Here is a 19,722-nt window from a genome sequence, read left to right on the forward strand (position 1 = left end):
TGTCAGCTTTAAATGGACTGACTACCTGAGTAGAATCAAAAGTCTTTTTCATATTTTTTTTTAGTCAGATAAATATGAAGTCCTATGTAGAAATTAACCATATTTACCATTTGCAGCCAGCAGGTGGTGATGTAATTGTGATATAGCAATATTTCAGGTCCCTAGGTTACAGATAAGCTGTGACTACAGGCCTAATTTCACAGACAGCCGAATGACCAATAGGACAGATACGATGGTCCTATCTAGATACTCCATTTACAGGATCGATCAAAATGTGCAAAGCTTGTCCTGGACTCTCTTATTAGACAACCCAGCATGCGCTGCACACACTAAAGCCTGGAAATACTTTTAATCTGACCATACTCCGATAAAGGAAATCTAACTGATTCTTCCATCCATGCTAAACAGTGCAGATAGACAAATCTCTCGCTACGGCTATTGTACATTGACAGCCTGTGCCACCAGCTGTCAGAACAACGGTACCTGATTAGATGCTGATGCTGTTTGGTCAACCATTTTCTGCCTGGCTCCTTTGATTTTTCAATTGTTGGGCAGAGTAGTATCCACAGATTGAAGTTGCTCATCAGTGATGAGCTTGGGCGTGTTCGGACTAGGATCTGAAGCCCTGCTCATGTGAGCATGTCTGGAAGCCATCACCTGTATAGTCCAATCATCTAGATCCAGGGCATTCCTTGCCCCCACTGCTGCTGCATACAAGCCTCTTGTAAGGCTGGCCATACATTATACAATTTTCCATAACCATATAATATGAGGTCAAACCTAAACACTTTCAATTTCTATGCAATCAGGCAGGTCCTTGCACTAGTTGAATTGAACAAGAAAATTGTACAATGTATGGCTAGCTTTAGGCTCGGTTCACCCTTTGAACCGCATGTGAATTGCACAGGAACCGCATCTGTTCCTGTTCAATACACATGCAATTCAGTCCGGTGCAGTTTGAGCCTATTCATTTTGAATAAGCTCAAATCACACCACATTGCACCAAATACGTGCATGTTGCAATTTACCAAGACCATGCATGCTTGGAAATGAACGAATATATTACCATAGATTACATCACTTCTGAAGTTGTATTCTGTCGTATGGGAATGTTCGTATTTTTAGTAGCCTATTGGTTTTCAATATGAGACTAGCATGCAAAAATCAATACAGATGATCATTCGTGTATACCAGGCTTTACTATCCATGTACAGACAATACGCACTGGGACTTTCAGTCCTACAACAACTGGTCCTTGCTTTCCTAAACTAAAGAACGGCTGTAAGTTCACAACCCATGAATAGCTGAAGCACTTCAGAAGGACCACCAGAAATCTGATCGCCCTCAGTGTCCACTATCAGATAACCTTACAAGACAAACTGTTGCCCATGAATCTTGACAGAACTGGGACAGGGTCTCTTTGTTTGGCCTCTAGCACTGAATAGGTTAATGTTGCAATTAGGCTTCCCATTATGTCCTATAGAGTGCAGGCAGATTAGGTATCAGTCTGTCTTGTATTGTTAAAGAGCTATGCAGAGGTAATAAAAGTTTTCTTCTTTCTTTCCACCCTAAGGAGAGCCTCCTGTGCTTTCCCAGCTCTCTTGTCCGCCCTGCCCCCATCCTCTGGGATCAGAGCCAGCAGGCCCCCTTACTCACCACCCCCCTTGCTCAACAGCCAGCAGCTCCAGCCAACTAATCTGTCTGCACCCCAACCAATACCCCTCATTTACCAAGCTCCTGGCCTAGGGCATCCCTTGTCTTGTCATGCACCTTTGTGAGATCCTCACCCCCTAGGCTATCCCGACAATACATTTCTTGGAGATGATACGTGACTTTGTCTGGGAGAACTTTTTTGTATCAAGTCTAGAAGGTCTTTGATTAACTCTGTACCTTGTCCCGGAATCAGGTCCCTGGTCTGCAATTGCGTCTACAACCCATGTCGCCTTAGAGGGGCTCTGCAGGACGTGTATGGTGGTCTATTGAGGTGGACCTGTATGGCGTTTAAGTCGTCTTCTTCTCATTCTTTACTTTCCCCTCCCCCACCAGGCTCCTGGCTGGCCACATCACACTCCTGGATGTGCAGAGAGGCCCAGGCTAGGAACTATTTTCTTCTTGGCACAATAAACTAAGCTGCACTCTGTGTAAAGCTGCGGGAGCCATGTGGCTGCTGGAAGATTATAGCCCTGTGTGAATACAAAGCATACGCCTAGAATCCTATATCCCAACCACTGCCAGGACATGCTACTTCCACCCAGCTATGGAGGAAGAAAGCCCAGCAAATTCTACAGTTAACCCTCTGCAGACCGAGATTTACCGCCTCAAACAAAAGAAAGACGTTCTGCGGAACAAAGAATTCAAACCTGTAGGCACCATTTAAAGGGTCATTCATGAAGACCTCTTATTTCAGTACTTGCTCGATGTTGCCGACTTGAATCACGGCTTGATTTTTTTTTTTTTTACTCTCTCTGGAAGGATATCTATGGCTCTATTGCTGGCTGGCAGATTTTCAAATGAACATTCCTACAAAAATTCTCCTCGGTACATGACTGGACAAATACCGATCAAAAGTACTTCGTAAAATGTTTGCTTTTAACAATTGATTTTGTAGTGAACGGGCTTTGCTGAACTAAACCACATTCACTTTTTGAAATTTGTTTGAGAATGAATTTCCATCCTTTTTGCTTGAATTTTCTTGGCATTTGAAAATGTATATCAATTTATCCCCACTAACATTTAGAACAGTGGTCTCCGAGCAGTGGCCCTGGGGCCAGATACGGCCGTTTGTTTGCCTTTATCCGGCCCTTGAGGCACTATTCCTGCCATGGACACCATCAATAGGGTATCCGGCCCTTGAGGCACTATTCCTGCCACGGACACCATCAATAGGGTATCTGGCCCTTGAGGCACTATTCCTGCCACGGATACCATCAATAGGGTATCTGGCCCTTGAGGCACTATTCCTGCCACGGACACCATCAATAGGGTATCTGGCCCTTGAGGCACTATTCCTGCCACGGACACCATCAATAGGGTATCTGGCCCTTGAGGCACTATTCCTGCCACGGACACCATCAATAGGGTATCCGGCCCTTGAGGCACTATTCCTGCCACGGACACCATCAATAGGGTATCTGGCCCTTGAGGCACTATTCCTGCCACAGACACTAACAATGAGGCATTATTCCTCCCACTGACACCACCTATTTCTCCCTAATACCAAAGAACCGGCATTGTTTACTCCCCCTGGCCATAGTCTGGCCCACCTAAAGTCTGAACGTCAATAAACTGGTCCTTTCCTTAGAAAGTCTGGAGACCCCTGGTTTAGAAAATCAAACGAGAGTTCTTAAAACAAAAATGTTTAGGTGTATGGCCAGCCTAAGCATCCAAATTGTCTGATCGTACAACCTGTTGCAACTACTGAGTCAAGTTAACATTTGTGATCAGTGTGGCGGTCTGAAGACAGTTGAGCCACAATTTTATTGGTCCGACTGCCCCCCTTACTCTAATCATGGCAGCTGGAGTGGGTCCTACACTTACCACGTCCAAGATTATACCCCCCGTTGTGTTCAGCATCTCGGACAAACACGACCCATTCAAGTAAATAAGACTGCACCGCACGCAGTTGCATCATGGTGGTGCAATCTTTATAGGGTTAAAACAGGTGACCAGCTGCCTGTCAAATATCCTTTAAAAAGTGATCCACCATAGATCACTTTTCACAGGGCAACACAAGTGTAAAAGAGACTTTATAAGGGGGTCTCTATGACTGATTTTAAAGAGGAGCTTCAGCCACGTTACAAATAAATTAAAAGTCAGCAGCTACAAAAACTGTAGCTGCTGATTTTTAATAAACAGACACTTACCTGTCCAGGGTTCCAGTGCTGTCCTCACCCGGCCCATTTTTTGCCATTCTACAGGGCTGGCATGTTAACTGTGGGAAGCTGGCTTTGACTCCTTGCGGTTCACAGCTGACTTCCCACTGTGCACGCTGTGAATGATCCTGCATTTGGGGACTTGTGACTTGTCCCAGAAGGTTGCATGTGGGGAAGGGGGGGGTCCAAACCTCAGAAGTGGGAGTGGAAATTGCCAATCCTAGGTAATCCCCCCCCCCAAAAAAAAAAAAAAAAATCCAAATATAGTGGGAGGTCCAAAGTTCAGAAATGGGAGTGGGACCTGGCTAACTTAGGTACCTGCTACTCCACACCCCAAGAAAAAAGAAATCCAAATATGGAGGGGGGGGGGGGGTCCAAACTTCAGAAGTGGGAGTGGGACCTGCCAAACCTACCGCAGGTTCACCGCAACCTAAAAAATCAATATATGGTGGGGTTTGGGAGTACGAGTGGAACTGAAGTTTTGTGAAGTTCATTCATGAAGCTGAGGATCAAAGCAGATCTAAACCTGAGAACAACAAAGTAAAACAGTGCAGCTTACTGGTCCTTAGATGTGGTGGCTGCATTAGTTTTTACCCTTTTCTCCTCTTTTTTTTTTTTTTTAACCTGGTAATCCTGCCTTTCACACACTTCCTGTCCTGGTAAGACAACCATACAGGGCAGCATTGTCACCCTAGGAAAGGGAGTGTATTGGGATTGCATAGCACTGTGTTAAGCCTGCATATCACCTCCCGCTCTTCTCCATAACAATTCATGTGCCACGATGCAGAGCACAATCTGTCCTCTATGGTAGCCTCAGGGTTCCATGCTACGACACCAGGATTAAGGCTTTATGCAACAAGAGAAGAGAGACTCCAGACAGGAATTTCAGTAAAGCGATTTCACTAGCAGAATCCTCCAGAGATAAAATAAGCCAGCCAGCGACATAAGAGAACATAAATATAGGTTATTGGTGGGCTGACCCTTTAACGGCTGGGCAGGCCAGAAATGTTGGCAGCAGTGATCATGTATTGTCCCCTCTCCCAGACATGGGCCACCATTAATTCAGGGGGCAGACATTTGTATACACAGGTGGTAGGTTCTTTGTAAAGCAGACAATCTACAGTTGGGAGGGCGGGGGGGGGGGGGGGAGTTTCATACATCCTGCAGCATAAAACGCTCTAAGCTCGCCATTACAGTCTCATAAATCAGGGAGAAGGACACATTCCCCGGTGCTCAAACACAGGTTTGGAAGTGTGCGCTGTTCCTTCCAGCAAGGTCACAGATGTGGGGGGTCAGTGCGCCTTCAATGGGGCTGTCAGGTATCACTTATTGGAATGGTCTGGAGGATGTGCACAGCTGTGATTACTGCAGGCAGAGGCAATACTTCTATATGTCACCTCCACGTCTGTGAGTGCTACATCTCACCCATCGCCTCCTAATAACAAATGAATCAAACTTCCCCATTTTGCAGGGAATGAGAGAAATGCACTGCAAGTGCCCCCGAGAGGATCAGACTGGCAGCCTGTATCAGTGTGATAGAGGAAACATTGGTCTGACTCACAGGGAAAAAGAAAAAAAAAAGAACTTTGCTGCCTTGATCATAACACGTCCAGGGATCTGTCGCTGCAATCCTCCTATGAATGGGGGGGCGGTAATACAACACAGCACAGAGAATAAAAACCATGCTTGTCGCCCCCAGCAAGCATACTACTCATTTACAACATCAACTTTTCCTCCAGTTTTATTCTTTTTTAAAGCCCCCTGTCCTTCTATGACACAATGGGGGGAGATTTACTAAAACCGGTGCGCAAAGAATCTGGTGCAACCATGCATAGTAATCAATCAGCTTCTAATGCCCCACACACACGATCCGAAAATTGGACAACAGATCGTACGACTTTTTTTCACTTGCTAGTCGCAAATAGAGATTGAATAGGTTACTAAAGTTACAAAAATTCTCATTCGACAGTATAAAAATTCAGAAGTGATGTCATGTGTTGTAATGTATTTATATTGTATTTTCAGACGACAACTGTACTGATTACATGAAAATCTGGTATCATATGAGAAAAATTCTCATGCTTGTCCGATGAGATAGTATCAGATGAACTGTCCTGATCACCTATCAAAAGCTCTATACTAACGTACTGTACTAACTCCTAGATTGTAAGCTCTAACGAGCAGGGCTCTCTGATTCCCCCCGTATTGAATTGTAATGTAATTGTACTGTCTGCCCTCATGTTGTAAAGCGCTGCACAAACTGTTGGCGCTATATAAATCCTATATAATAATAAATAATAATAATAATAATGACCAGATTATCGTATGGTCGATTCGAAAGCGGTATTTTTCATACGATTTTTGGATCGTGTGTACAGGCCATAACTTCAGCTTGTTGAATTAAGCTTTGACAATAAAACTTGGAAGCTGATTGGTTACTTTGCACAGCTGCGCCAGATTCTGTGCACCAGCTTTAGTAAATCCCCCCCCCCCCATTGTACTCATTATTATTATTATCATACAGGATTTATATAGTTCCAACAGTTTACGTAGCATTTTATAATATAAAATGGAGACAGTACAGTTACAATAAAAGCTCAAAAGAGCTTACAATCTAATAGGGTGGGGCAAGTGGTACAAAAGGTTGTAACTGAGGGGAAGGAGCTGATGGAAGTGATAAAAGATTGAGATGAGAGAGGCTTCCCTGAAGAGATGAGTTTTCAGGGATCACCTGAAGGCAGTCAGAGTAGGAGATAGCCGGACAGATTGAGGTAGAGAGTTCCAGGATGGGAGAGGATCTGGGGAAGTCCTGGAAACTAGCAATGAGTTTTATCTTTAAGATCTGAAAACTATGAAACTCATTGATTGCTTTGAAAATACATTAGTCCCTGTTTCTAAACAATGACACCTGCTTAAATGTACTGTACCATGGTACTGCCCTGGGAGGCATGTGGGCATTAAGGCCCCTCCATGTCAGCAAGAGGTTAAAGGTCCCTTTCGCACTCAAGCTGAGTGTCTTTGGACTTTTTTTCACAGGCGTTTTTGGGTGAGTTTCCAGCATCAATTATTTTATTTTATTGTGTGTATTACTGGTGCTCCAGGTAAGTTGGCACTGTCAGACTCCTTCTCTGGTGCAATACGGGGTGCAAGCCCAGTTCTCCACTATGTCACTCCAAACAGACAATTCCGGATGGCTGCATGCACCCATGGATATTTGGATGAAAACTTTATTGTATAATAGGCAATACATAAAAGCACCACATATGCAATCATGGGAGAGGGATGGATGGTTTACGCGTTTCACACTCCTTTGCAAACCTTTTGATGAAAGTACTGCGAGAGTGTGAAACGCGTGAACCGTCCATCCCTTCCCCATCATTGCAGATGTGGTGCCTTTATGTATTGTCTATTATGCAATAAAGTTTTCATCTGAATATCCATGGACGTGTAGAAGTCCAGAATTGTATATTTTATTTATTGTTAGCCAATGGAAAGCTAGTTACTAGGCAAGAAAACAAACAAAAAACATGCATTTCATGTGGTTTTTTTTATGTTTTTTTTTTTTAATATATAAGTCTATTGGGGTGAATACATGTGACTTTGCCCCAAAAGCAGCTCATGCACTTTACATAGTGCCAACAGTTTGCCCAGCACTTTACAACATGAGGGCAGACAGTACAGTTACAATACAATTCAATACAGGAGGAATCAGAGGGTTTGAATGGCTGAAATCGCACAGCACCAAATGTAGTGCATGAATTACTTTTAAAGACTCACTGCACCCGCATTGCCTGGCACTCCTGTACCATGAGGTCTGGTGTGGGCACTGTGTTTGCCACTTGCGTTTGGGGTGTCATTACCGTAAAATTGAAACCCGCTACAGACCGCAACTGCAGTGCGTTTTAAACACGGTGTGGGAAATATGCACAGAACGCAGGTTTCCCGCACAGTGTTCTGGTGAGAACCGGCCCTAAAGCCGACTCTTCTGCTGTCGCACACAGTATGTGTTACATGGGCAGCAAACAGGTAAAGATGGGGCAAATTACGATACAAATTGGTTACTTTGAGTCAGTGCTCTATTTACAGACAATGAAACATAGTGACAGTAATGGTGGCCATACATATAGAGATCTGATTGAAGTGTATGGCACACTGAACAACCTTTTCAATCTTCCAATCGTTCCATAAAGCTTATCACACACATTACAATCTGATTGTACAATCTCCTTTAGATCTACCAACAGCTATCGAATGCAAGGGCCTGATTGGATAGGTTAGGTAGGTCTTCATATGACAAAGATTTGACAGATGTAAAGTTGATTGTACAAAGATTGTACAGCCAGATGATAATTTGTAGGGTGACCCTAAATTAATCGATCGTATATAAAATCATTCCGTGTATGGCACATTGGGGAAACTGACTGGACCCTTCAAAGCCCTCCAGAGGGAACAATGAAGCTCTTTATTACAGTTTAATCATCTAATTATAAAGGAATCATTTCTAGAAGCCCTGACAGTCCTTCTATGGCACATCGTACTGCTGGTGAGGATGTGGCACATTCTCATACACATCGGTTACTTTGTATACAAAACACGCATCTGTTTATAAACAATGAAACATTTCCAGACAACTGACAATCCCCCAGAGGGGACTACATAGCGCTGTATAGGGGGAGCGCCGTACCACTTTGTGCACAAAGACTGCGATCAGACATCAGCACACACACATCGATCTGTACAATGAGAGCACGAGGAGATCCGACACCCACACAGAGATCGCAGATCTTTCCGACACCATCACCTACACAAGATCGCAGATCTCTCCGACACCACCCCACACACACAGGATCGCAGATCTCTCCGACACCACCCCACACACACAGGATCGCAGATCTCTCCGACACCACTACATATACAAGATCGCCGATCTCTCCGACACCACTACATACACAGGATCGCAGATCTCTCTGACGCCATCACCTACAAAGGATCGCAGATCTCTCCGACACCACTACATACACAGGATCGCAGATCTCTCCGACACAACTAACTACACAGGATCGCAGATCTCTCCGACACCACTACATACACAGGATCGCAGATCTCTCCGACACAACTAACTACACAGGATCGCAGATCTCTCCGACACCACTACATACACAGGATCGCAGATCTCTCCGACACCACTACATACACAGGATCGCAGATCTCTCCGACACCACTACATACACAGGATCGCAGATCTCTCCGACACAACTAACTACACAGGATCGCAGATCTCTGCACTCACCATGCTGCTAGAAGAGATTTATTCCCCAGATCGCAGGATTGCAGTCCACATTCCCACAACTTTCACCTCTTCCTCTTCTTCCGAATCCTCACCATAGCCCCAGCGATGTACAATCCTCAGTCCGGGCGATGTCCGATGGTGTCGGATGGGTCATGTCTGTAGAAGTGGATGAAGTTGTGTGGAGTGCGGGGCTCTCCTCCTCTACTCAGTGCTGGGACAAGACTGACATCACATCCTTCCCCACCCCCTCCACTTCTATGGACTCCATCCTACTCTCCTCTATTCTTCTCCCTGTACTGCCTGCAGGGAGAGGACATGTGGCTGCATGCAGGGAACGGCCTACAATCCACCACCACACTTCTCTACACTGGGGACAACCAGGAGATTGGCACTAATCACTCTCCATATACACAGCTATACCGATCACATCGGACACATACACAGAAATACCGATCACATCGGACACATACACAGCAATACTGATCACATCGGACACATACACAGCAATACTGATCACATCGGACACATACACAGCAATACTGATCACATCGGACACATACACAGCAATACTAATCACATTGGACACATCTGGATATATACACAGCAATACTGATCGGACACATCTGGCCATATACACAGCAATACTGATCGGACACATCTGGCCATATACACAGCAATACTGATCAGATCGGACACACCTGGATATATACACAGCAATACTGATCACATCGGACACATCTGGATATTTACACATTACAGATCAGATTGGAAACCTCTGGATATAAACCCGTAAATAAATCAGATCGGAGACATATATATATTTATATATACATGATCAGTATTTATGTGTATATGGCCAGTGGTGTCCGATCTGATAATGTGTATATGGCCAGATGTGTCCAGTCTGATCAGTATATATGGGCAGATATGTCCGATCTGATCAGTATTGATATGTATATTGCCAGATGTGTCTGATCTGATTTTATGTATGTGTTTATAGCCAGATGAGGCCATCAGATCAGCATCATCTGGCTATAAACACAAATATTAATCAGATCAGACACATCTGGCCATATACACATCAATGCTGATTAGATCGGATACATCTGGCCATATACACATAAATTCTGATCAGATCGGACACATCTGGCCATATACACATAAATACTGATTAGATCGGACACATCTGGCCATATACACATAAATTCTGATCAGATCGGACATATCTGGCCATATACACATCAATACTGATCAGATCGGACACATCTGGCCATATACACATAAATACTGATCAGATCGGACATATCTGGCCATATACACATAAATACTGATCAGATCGGACACATCTGGCCATATACACATAAATACTGATCAGATCGGACATATCTGGCCATATACACATAAATACTGATTAGATCGGACACATCTGGCCATATACACATAAATTCTGATCAGATCGGACATATCTGGCCATATACACATAAATACTGATTAGATCGGACACATCTGGCCATATACACATAAATACTGATCAGATCGGACATATCTGGCCATATACACATAAATACTGATCAGATCGGACATATCTGGCCATATACACATCAATACTGATCAGATCGGACACATCTGGCCATATACACATAAATACTGATTAGATCGGACACATCTGGCCATATACACATAAATTCTGATCAGATCGGACACATCTGGCCATATACACATAAATACTGATCAGATCGGACATATCTGGCCATATACACATAAATACTGATTAGATCGGACACATCTGGCCATATACACATAAATACTGATCAGATCAGACACATCTAGCCATATACACATAAATACTGATCAGATCGGACATATCTGGCCATATACACATAAATACTGATTAGATCGGACACATCTGGCCATATACACATAAATACTGATCAGATCGGACATATCTGGCCATATACACATCAATACTGATCAGATCGGACACATCTGGCCATATACACATAAATACTGATCAGATCGGACATATCTGGTCATATACACATCAATACTGATCAGATCGGACACATCTGGCCATATACACATAAATACTGATCAGATCGGACACATCTGGCCATATACACATAAATACTGATCAGATTGGACACATCTGGCCATATACACATAAATTCTGATCAGATCGGACACATCTGGCCATATACACATCAATTCTGATCAGATCGGACACATCTGGCCATATACACATCAATACTGATCAGATCGGACACATATGGCCATATATACATCAATTCTGATCAGATCGGACACATCTGGCCACATAAATACTGATCAGATCGGACACATCTGGCCATATACACATAAATACTGATCAGATCGGACACATCTGGCCATATACACATAAATACTGATCAGATCGGACACATCTGGCCATATACACATAAATACTGATCAGATTGAATACATAAAAAGCACTTAGACTTTAGAACAACTAAAGAAAAGCCGGAACTGGGCAGGAAGGAGTTAAAGTAGAATTAAACTCTCAGGCTTTTTTTAGCTTAAAGTGGAAGAAAAGCCTAACTACAACTATTCTTAAAAACCTCCCCCCTCCACCTACCTATCCTGCCTAACCTATATATAAAAGATGTGTGCAGTACTTACCTATTTTCAACCCACTCTGCTCTGGTCACATGATCCTGCAGCTCTGTGTGATGGAGTCTCTACAACTGCTGTGAATTCACCCATAGGCCCCCATGGCCCGGCTATTGTCAGCACTTCCTCCTCTCCACTGCAGCAGCCGCTCACTGACTACAGGGGAGCTGACCAGATACAACTAGGATAGGCAGGAGGAGGGGAAGGAAACATTTATAAGAATCCTTATAGTTAGGGTTTTCTTTGACTTTAAAGTTCAACTCCAGGCAGAAAAACTTCAAATGTTTTCCTCAACAGCCACAAAAGGATTTAAATCTACTTTGTGCACACCAAATGTTTTTATTAAGCCAGATATTACCTCGTAAAAGTAACGATAATAACAGCACTGTCCTATACATAGTCTATATGGAAAGCCTAGATGTGGGAGGGGCCCAGCTGCTTCACTCACTACAGGCTGCTTACAGAAAACTACAGGAAGGGGCGGAGACAAGACCGGTCACCCTGCACAAGCAGAGACAGCAGCAGTGATCGGTCTTCCCTCCTGCACAGAGGGAAAGTTTTATGTTGGATTATTGCACAAATCTGAGAGACATACACAAAGCACACTAAGATTCAAGTAAGAATACACATCACTTTTGTAATTTGATAATATTTGCGTAGCCCAAAATTCAGCTTTAACACATTAAGCACAATAAAATAAAAATTCCCCAGTAAACTATTTGTTAAAATTCTTACCCCAACCCTTGCAGCTTACAACTTTCAATTCTGCTAGCTCTGGCTCTCTCTGTGCTGCTTGCCTGAATCTTCACAGGAAAGAGTTAACAGTGGACAGTGCAGTCTCCAACCTGGAGGAGGGAGGAGCAGAGGAGTGTCTATGTTTCTGTTTAAGCTGAACTCTGCCCTAGGTTTCCCTTTTAGGGTGGCTCATTTGCCTTGCAGCATCCTTTGCAGTCACCCTTGTATGTAGGGATTCGAGATGTGTCTCTCTACACTGTGTGCATCAATAGAAAAACACAGCCCCATAGCCTAGGATGGCAAGACACTCCCCTTTTCCTCCCTCCTATCTCCAAGCTAACAGACTGCAGAGTCCATTTTTAAACTTATTCCTGTGAAGATCGGAATCTGTTTTTCAAGTAATTGTCTCTTGCTGTGTTTTTCTTCTTCTTCTTCTGTGATGAGCTCCCCAACCTCTCCTTTTCCCATCTCGCTTCTGTTTGTTTGGAATGTGCAGTGCACCTTATTTGTGGTCATGTGTCCTGCTCTATGCACATTACAAACCCCATAGTCCATAGACTATCTCAGGAGCAAGAAAGAGGATGGCTACCTTCCTACATACAGAGACCATGGAGAAGGAATGTAGTCTTCCTGTGATAGAAATCAGATCACAGCAGCAAAAAAAGAAAGAAAGAAAAAAGGGTTTGGAGATTTGGAGGAAGCTGAGAGTTAAAGGGATACTAAAGTCTCAGTTTTTCCTTTAAAAATAACAAACAGCCCTTCATTTTCCCCTTTTCTCCATTGACTCCTCTCCTTTGCTTGGTCTCAGGCTTTCTCTTCCTTGGATCCTGTATACATTGTTACCATTCAGCTTGATGTGCCAACTCCCCTGAAGTTCCAGGGAGGGAAAATATATATATTTTTAGTTTAATACTTATTGGAAGTTATACATGATCTATCTGATCTGTTTCCTAGTTCGTGATCTACCCTGTTTGCAATAACGAATACTTTACCTAATATAAATCACGTTTGTGTCTTGTAAGACTTGGTGAAGCTTTGTTAATACAGATAGTGGCTTATTGGATGCATTTCTCTCTTTGAAATAATATATAATGTTCAATAACATTTTTTGAATGAAAATAACAAACATGTTATACTTTTCTGCTCTGTGCAGTGGTTGTGCCCAGAACAGCCCAGATCCTCCTCTTCTCAGGTCCCTCGTCGGCGCTCCTGGCCCCTCCCTTCTGCCGAGTGCCCCACAGCAAGCAGCTTGCTCTGTGTGTCCATTCAGATACGAAGCTACAGTTCAGCTTTGCCCCCTCTCTCTCCTCATTGGCTCACTGACTTTGACAGCAGCGGGAACCAATGGCGCCACACTGCCGTCTCAGCCAATGAGGAGGGAGAGCCGAGATTGTCTTGCAACATCCCTGGATTTAGATGGGGCTCAGGTAAGTATTAGGGGGGCTGAGGGGGGCTGCTGCTCACAGAAGGTGTTTTATCATAAAGTGATTGTAAAGTCACAAAATAACAAACATGTTACACTTACCTCCTCTGTGCAGTTGGTTTTGCACAGAGCAGCCCAGATCCTCCTCTTCTCGGGTCCCTCTTTGCTGCTCCTGGCCCCTCCCTCCTATTGAGTGCCCCCACAGTCAGCAGCTTCCTATGGGGGCACCTGAGCTAAGTCACAGCTCCGTGTGTCCATTCAGACATGGAGCCCGACCCGGCCTGGCACCACCCCTCCCTCCCCTGATTGGCTTACTGACTTTGATTGACAGCCACAGGAGCCAATGGCGCCACTGCCGTGTCTCAGCCAATCAGGAGGAGTGTACCGCACGGCTTAGACATTCGTGGACATCGCTGGAGAGAGTTGGGGCTCAGGTAAGTAATTAGGGGGTGCTTGGGAGGCTGCTAAACACAGAAGGTTTTTTTTTATTTAAAAAAAACCTTCTGCCTTTACAACTCTTTAAGACCCCTTTCACACTGGAGCGTTTTGCAAGCGCTATAGCGTTAAAAATAACGCCTGCAAACCGCCCTAAAACAGCTGCTCCATTCACTCCAGTGTGAAAGCCCTCGGGCTTTCACACTGGAGCGGTGCGCTGGCAGGGCGTCAGAAAAAGTCCTGCCAGCAGCTTCTTTGGAGCGGTGAAGGAGCAGTGAACTCACTGCTCCTTCACCGCTGCTCCCCATTGAAATCAATGGGGCAGCGTTGCGATAACGCCGGCAAAACGCCCCTCTGGCGGTGTTTTGCGGTCGGATTTAACCCCTTTTCGGCCGATAGCGGGTGTTAAAACCGCCCCGCTAGCGGCCAAATAGCGCCGCTAAAACGACAGTAAAGCGCCGCTAAAAATAGTGCCGCTTTACCACTGATTCCCGGGGGCGGCTCGGTGTGAAAGGGGTCTAAATTCATAGAATGCATTAAGATAAAGAACCGTCTGACTTTACAACCACTTTAGGAACACATGCTTAAACAGAATTTTTTTTAAATCAGATTTTTTCTGTCACTACCACAACACATTCATGAATTTATGTGCATTGCTTTTTTTTATAATGTGTTGGCATGCATTTTACAGATATTGCATTTGCTTTTGCTTTTTTTTTGCCTTGCAGTGCCTCATATTTGTGTTCATTTCAACACATTCCGTTGCACTGAAAAAAAAAGTAGTGCACGCCGTAATTTTTCTTCAGTGCTGGGCAAATGCAACACAATGCAACATGCTCGTGTGAACTGCATTCATAGCGAACCATTGTCTTTTTTGGTTGCCATGCGTCGGGAATGCGCTCACAAACGCATTCCCAGTGCATCTGGTGTAAATGAACCCTAAGTCCTACCTAAACAATCCATTCAGTTTGTAACTAATCATTTAGGATCCTGTACTACTTATATATTAGCAGATCTAAAGTAGATTGTTTAATACAAAGGTGTATGACTGCCACCTGATTTACAAGGGGGGGATGTTGTGCATGCATGACCTGACTGCCCTTGGGTAATAAGATCCCAGCTGGTGGGTCCAGGGACAAGCAATCTGCTCAGCTGAGTATTTTTACTTATACTAAAGGAGAAGGGGTGGGGGTGCATTGTATGTATTGGAGACCCATGTCTCTGGGTGCCTTGAAACAAGCATGCTTGGCAGATCTTCAGCCCATAGACACTGGAAGGTAATGACACAGACTGGCCCAATCCAACTCCCTTTCAGCACTTCTATCACTTGGTATTCATAGAAAAACAAATGCTTGGTTCAACCACCCAGCTGTGTTTATAGCTGTGGGAGGAGCAGAAGAGAGGCGCAGGCGGACATTGCCAACGTTACATACAGGACTGAAAGGACAGGGAAAACTTTCTAGCCCCAGGACAACAAGCAGAGAGAAAAGAATTTTCCCTTCAATTACTTCCAGAATTTTTATCAATAGAAAAAATGGGTGTATATCGCGCTGACAAATATTTGGTAGCAGCCAGCACAACACTAAGACAAGTGTAAATCAATTAATAAGTAAAAAGTGAAATTATGTGCAGCGCTCAAAACATGGAAATACATATGTATACAAACTAATGTACACTGTGCAATGACCACAAAAACGAATAATAATGAAAATGAGATGTGAAATTCACACCCAAACTTAAGTCCATGTGCCATAATGCAAAAGTTGTTTTAAAACATAATAGCAGTCTTTAAATAAATGGTGAAAACAAATTGTGTTACTAGAAGTGGTACTCCATGTGACATCAATGTTGAGGTGAGGACACAGACAATAAAACCAGAACCGGTTAGTGAGGAGGCTTACCGGAGTGAGAGGACCCAAATGGGCATATGCTCAGTGAGTCAACAAGGCTTATGGTGCAACCACCAAAATATGGGACCTCCACGTCTGGGTTCCAGATCAAGTTGTAAGGCAATCCAGTTGGTCAAGAGATGTCACCAAGAAGCGGTCTTCAGAAGCAGCCAACTTGTCAGACCAAATCCTCTTAAGTGTTCAAAATAGCATGACCAAAAAAAAAAAATACTCCACATAGTGTGAATCCGTATAAGCGTAAAATTTATTAAAAGAAAATTGGAAACACTCACATTTAGAAAGTGGATCAAGCACTTAAAATTGAAGTTTGTGGGTAACGCAATGACATCATCAGGGCTCGTTCCGACGCGTTTCGTCTAAAGAGACATCATCTGCTCGGCTGTTATTACAAGCAGCGGGAGGGGACCTCTCCCGGGCTCTCCCGTCCCACCTGGAGGCCCGAGCGACCATCCGGAACGTCTGCCAGCTGGCCAGAGACCCCAGTGAAGCCAGAATCGACTTTGATCGGGCCTTGGCTCTAGTAACCCGGAAGTGATGTTATGACATTACTTCTGGTTTACTAAAGACTTAAAGGCGCCAGTTTTAAAAAAATGACAGTATTCAAAACAGCCAAACTTGGCGTTTTGACCCCAGATCCAGTGGTGGTAATTTTTTTTTGGGGGGCGGCAAACAGTACCACCCAAAACCCCACCCCCCGGCGGTTGATCGGTCGGTCAGTTCTGGTGCACTTACCCCATCTATGCAGCACTTCTCCCAGGCTTCACCAGCGGCTTCCCTTGCTTGGCCGCGGCGACAGCTTTCCCTTCCTTTGTTCTCCACGGACATCTGTGGCTTCCGTTTCCTCTCTTCTCCTCGCCGGTGGCCAATTGGGACTGTTCTCTTTTCGGCCAATCAAAAAATGAGTCTCAGACCTGCTTCTTATTGGCCGGATTGGGGATCAGTGTTACAACAGCAAATATTCATTCGCTGTTGTAACACCTGGGTGGGCTCATAGTGCAATGCTCTGCGCCATGAGTCCACCCTATTTTGAAGCCTATTAGAACCTATGGCTCTAATCAGCCTGAAAGGCGCATGAATAGGGGGTGGCCGCAGCGGCTGTGGATAGATTCAAGCTATGCATAAATCTATCCATTATTCATATATTTGGTGGCTTGGATAGAGGGGGTGGCGCCCAGGCGCCCCTAATGGATGGGCCGCCACTGCCCAGATCCCCCGATAAAGAGTAAAAAAACAAACAAATGCACAAGACTGGTGCACCCTCTCTTCCTTTACCCCTCCATAAAGAGTACCTTTCACTGCCTATTACTTTCACGAGGGATGTTTACAAGGGATGTTTACACATACCTGTGGAGAACATCTTCCGGGACTGCATGTCCCATGATGCTCCCCTTCTTCCTTCTGGTTGGCCCTCCGCTGTGGCCAATGGGGAAGGAAGAAGAGTGTGCAGGAACCTCTCTCTTCTCCTGTGCTGCTGAAGGAGAAAAGGGGGGGGGAGCAGGGGAGACATTCTGACAGTCCGCCCTGCAGCTCGCCTCTCCCTGTCACATCGCCGCTACTGCAAGTGTTCTTCAGCTGAGCAGCCGCCCACTGTCACCGCTTTACTTATGGGGAGGAGGGCTCGACAGCACCCACTACATCTGCTTCCTTGTTGGTGTCACCCCTCTGGAGGGTGTCACCCGGGTGCGGTCCACCCCCCCCCCCCCCCGCACCCCATAGGGACACCACTGTGTGGGTGAACAGCAAGTAGTTAAAGAGGTAATAAACCCAAAAACAAAACATGTATTATATTGGGGTTTACCAATCTTTAAAGAGGAACTTGCAGTCTGCTCACATAATTTGTAATAAAAACATCTTTGCCATTTTGAAGCTTCCCCAGGCTAATGACCAGACTAAAACAGGAAGTGGGCTGTATAAGGTATTTACTGGAAGAAAAAAATGTTTTACTATCCAAAGTTAAAACAACAAGGGCAGAAGATTTAATAAATGGAAAGTACTGAAGGTCCGCTTTAAATGTGGTGGCTATATTAATTTTCTTTTTTAGAATTTTTTTTTCCTTTATTTGCACCTGGAGATCTGACTAGGGACACACTTCCTATCTTAGGGTGTCTGCACTCTGGATGGAGGAGCAATGGAGCCACCCTTGGAAAGGAACATTGTCAGTCTAGGGGGAGAGTAGTGTTCAATGTAAAATTAAAAGTGTAAATTGTCAGCACTTAATATGCCAAAATATATCATGGTATCAAAAGAAAACAATAAATGAAAAGTGTCATATAAAAAGCAATCAATTCTCTGTGTCTCTGTATGTGTTACTGGCTGAAGCACTGTGGCACTTTGTGGAATAGAAATTCACAGAAGAGAAAAGAAAAGGGCTCTCTTTTTTTTTTTTTTTTTTAAGAGCACTTTTATTCTTGGCACAATAATAAGGCTTCCAAGCACATTAATTGCTATAGAGACTTGACTTAAATTGTATGCACAGTTCTCTTTTGCACATTGATTGATACAGAGATTTTTGTTTATTATACATTTAAATGTATTGTTTTCTTATGATATTATGATATATATTTTCGGTATATTGAAGAGCTGCCAATTTTTAATTTGATCTTAAAGCGGAGTTCCACCCACTTTTTAATCTTCTCCTCAGTAGCTTCAATCTTTGCCATTAAGTCTGCAATGGGCACTTTTTATTCATTTATTTATTTTTTGTTAGTTTACCAGGTTTCCAAGGTTTTCATTATCTCTTCCGCTTTCTCCCATCCGCGGCTATTTGCGTAATATCCAGTGGCACACTGGCTCCTGAGAGATGTGTGTTATGATTCCCAGGAGTCAGTGGGCATCGCCGCCGCTCAGCAGCGCTGCGAGTTGTGTATACTGCGCATGCGTGAGATCCGGTGGTGCATGCTGGTTATTCAGCAGCACTGTATCCCGGAAGAGTATCCTTGTGGGCTGCGCATGCCCACAAGCAAGATGGAACCACGCAAGAAATATAAGGTTAATTCAAAAAAAATAACAAACATAGCGGCGCTATTAGTAAGAATAGTGATTGCAGCTTTGCATTAGGATCATCTTAACAGATGGCTTTAGAAAAAAAAAATGTGATATGTCGGTGGAACTCCACTTTAAGGTGTTTAACCACTTCAGCCCCGGAAGATTTGGCTGCTGAATGTCCAGGCCATTTTTTGCAATTCGGCACTGCGTCGCTTTAACTGACAATTGCGCAGTCGTGTGACGTTGTACCCAAACAAAATTGATGTCTTTTTTCCCCACAAATAGAGCTTTCTTTTGGTGGTATTTGATCGCCTCTGGGGTTTTTATTTTTTGCGCTATAAACAAGAAAAAGCTTCAATTTTGAAAAAAGACGCAATATTTTTTGTTTTTTGCTATAATAAATATCCCCCAAAAATATATAAAAAC

General features: G+C 44.0%; 1 protein-coding gene across 7 annotated transcripts in view; it reads right to left on the reverse strand.

The window, feature by feature from the left end:
- Positions 1–19,722, reverse strand: part of FAT1 (FAT atypical cadherin 1) — a 382,476-nt gene that overhangs the window by 273,562 nt on the left and 89,192 nt on the right. For 3 of the 7 annotated variants that reach the window (XM_073607796.1, XM_073607788.1, XM_073607770.1), the window contains exon 1: positions 9,163–9,415. The exons of 1 other annotated variant lie outside the window; for it this stretch is intronic. In XM_073607796.1, the coding sequence (XP_073463897.1) occupies positions 9,163–9,165 (3 nt within the window). In that variant the 5' untranslated portion in view covers positions 9,166–9,415. Of the gene's footprint in view, positions 1–9,162; positions 9,417–19,722 lie in introns of those variants that run through there. 3 more of the 7 variants (XM_073607813.1, XM_073607805.1, XR_012236892.1) reach the window with 2 other exon arrangements.

This window comes from Aquarana catesbeiana, linkage group LG01 (assembly GCF_042186555.1).
Source record: "Aquarana catesbeiana isolate 2022-GZ linkage group LG01, ASM4218655v1, whole genome shotgun sequence".
Classification (NCBI taxonomy): domain Eukaryota; kingdom Metazoa; phylum Chordata; class Amphibia; order Anura; family Ranidae; genus Aquarana; species Aquarana catesbeiana.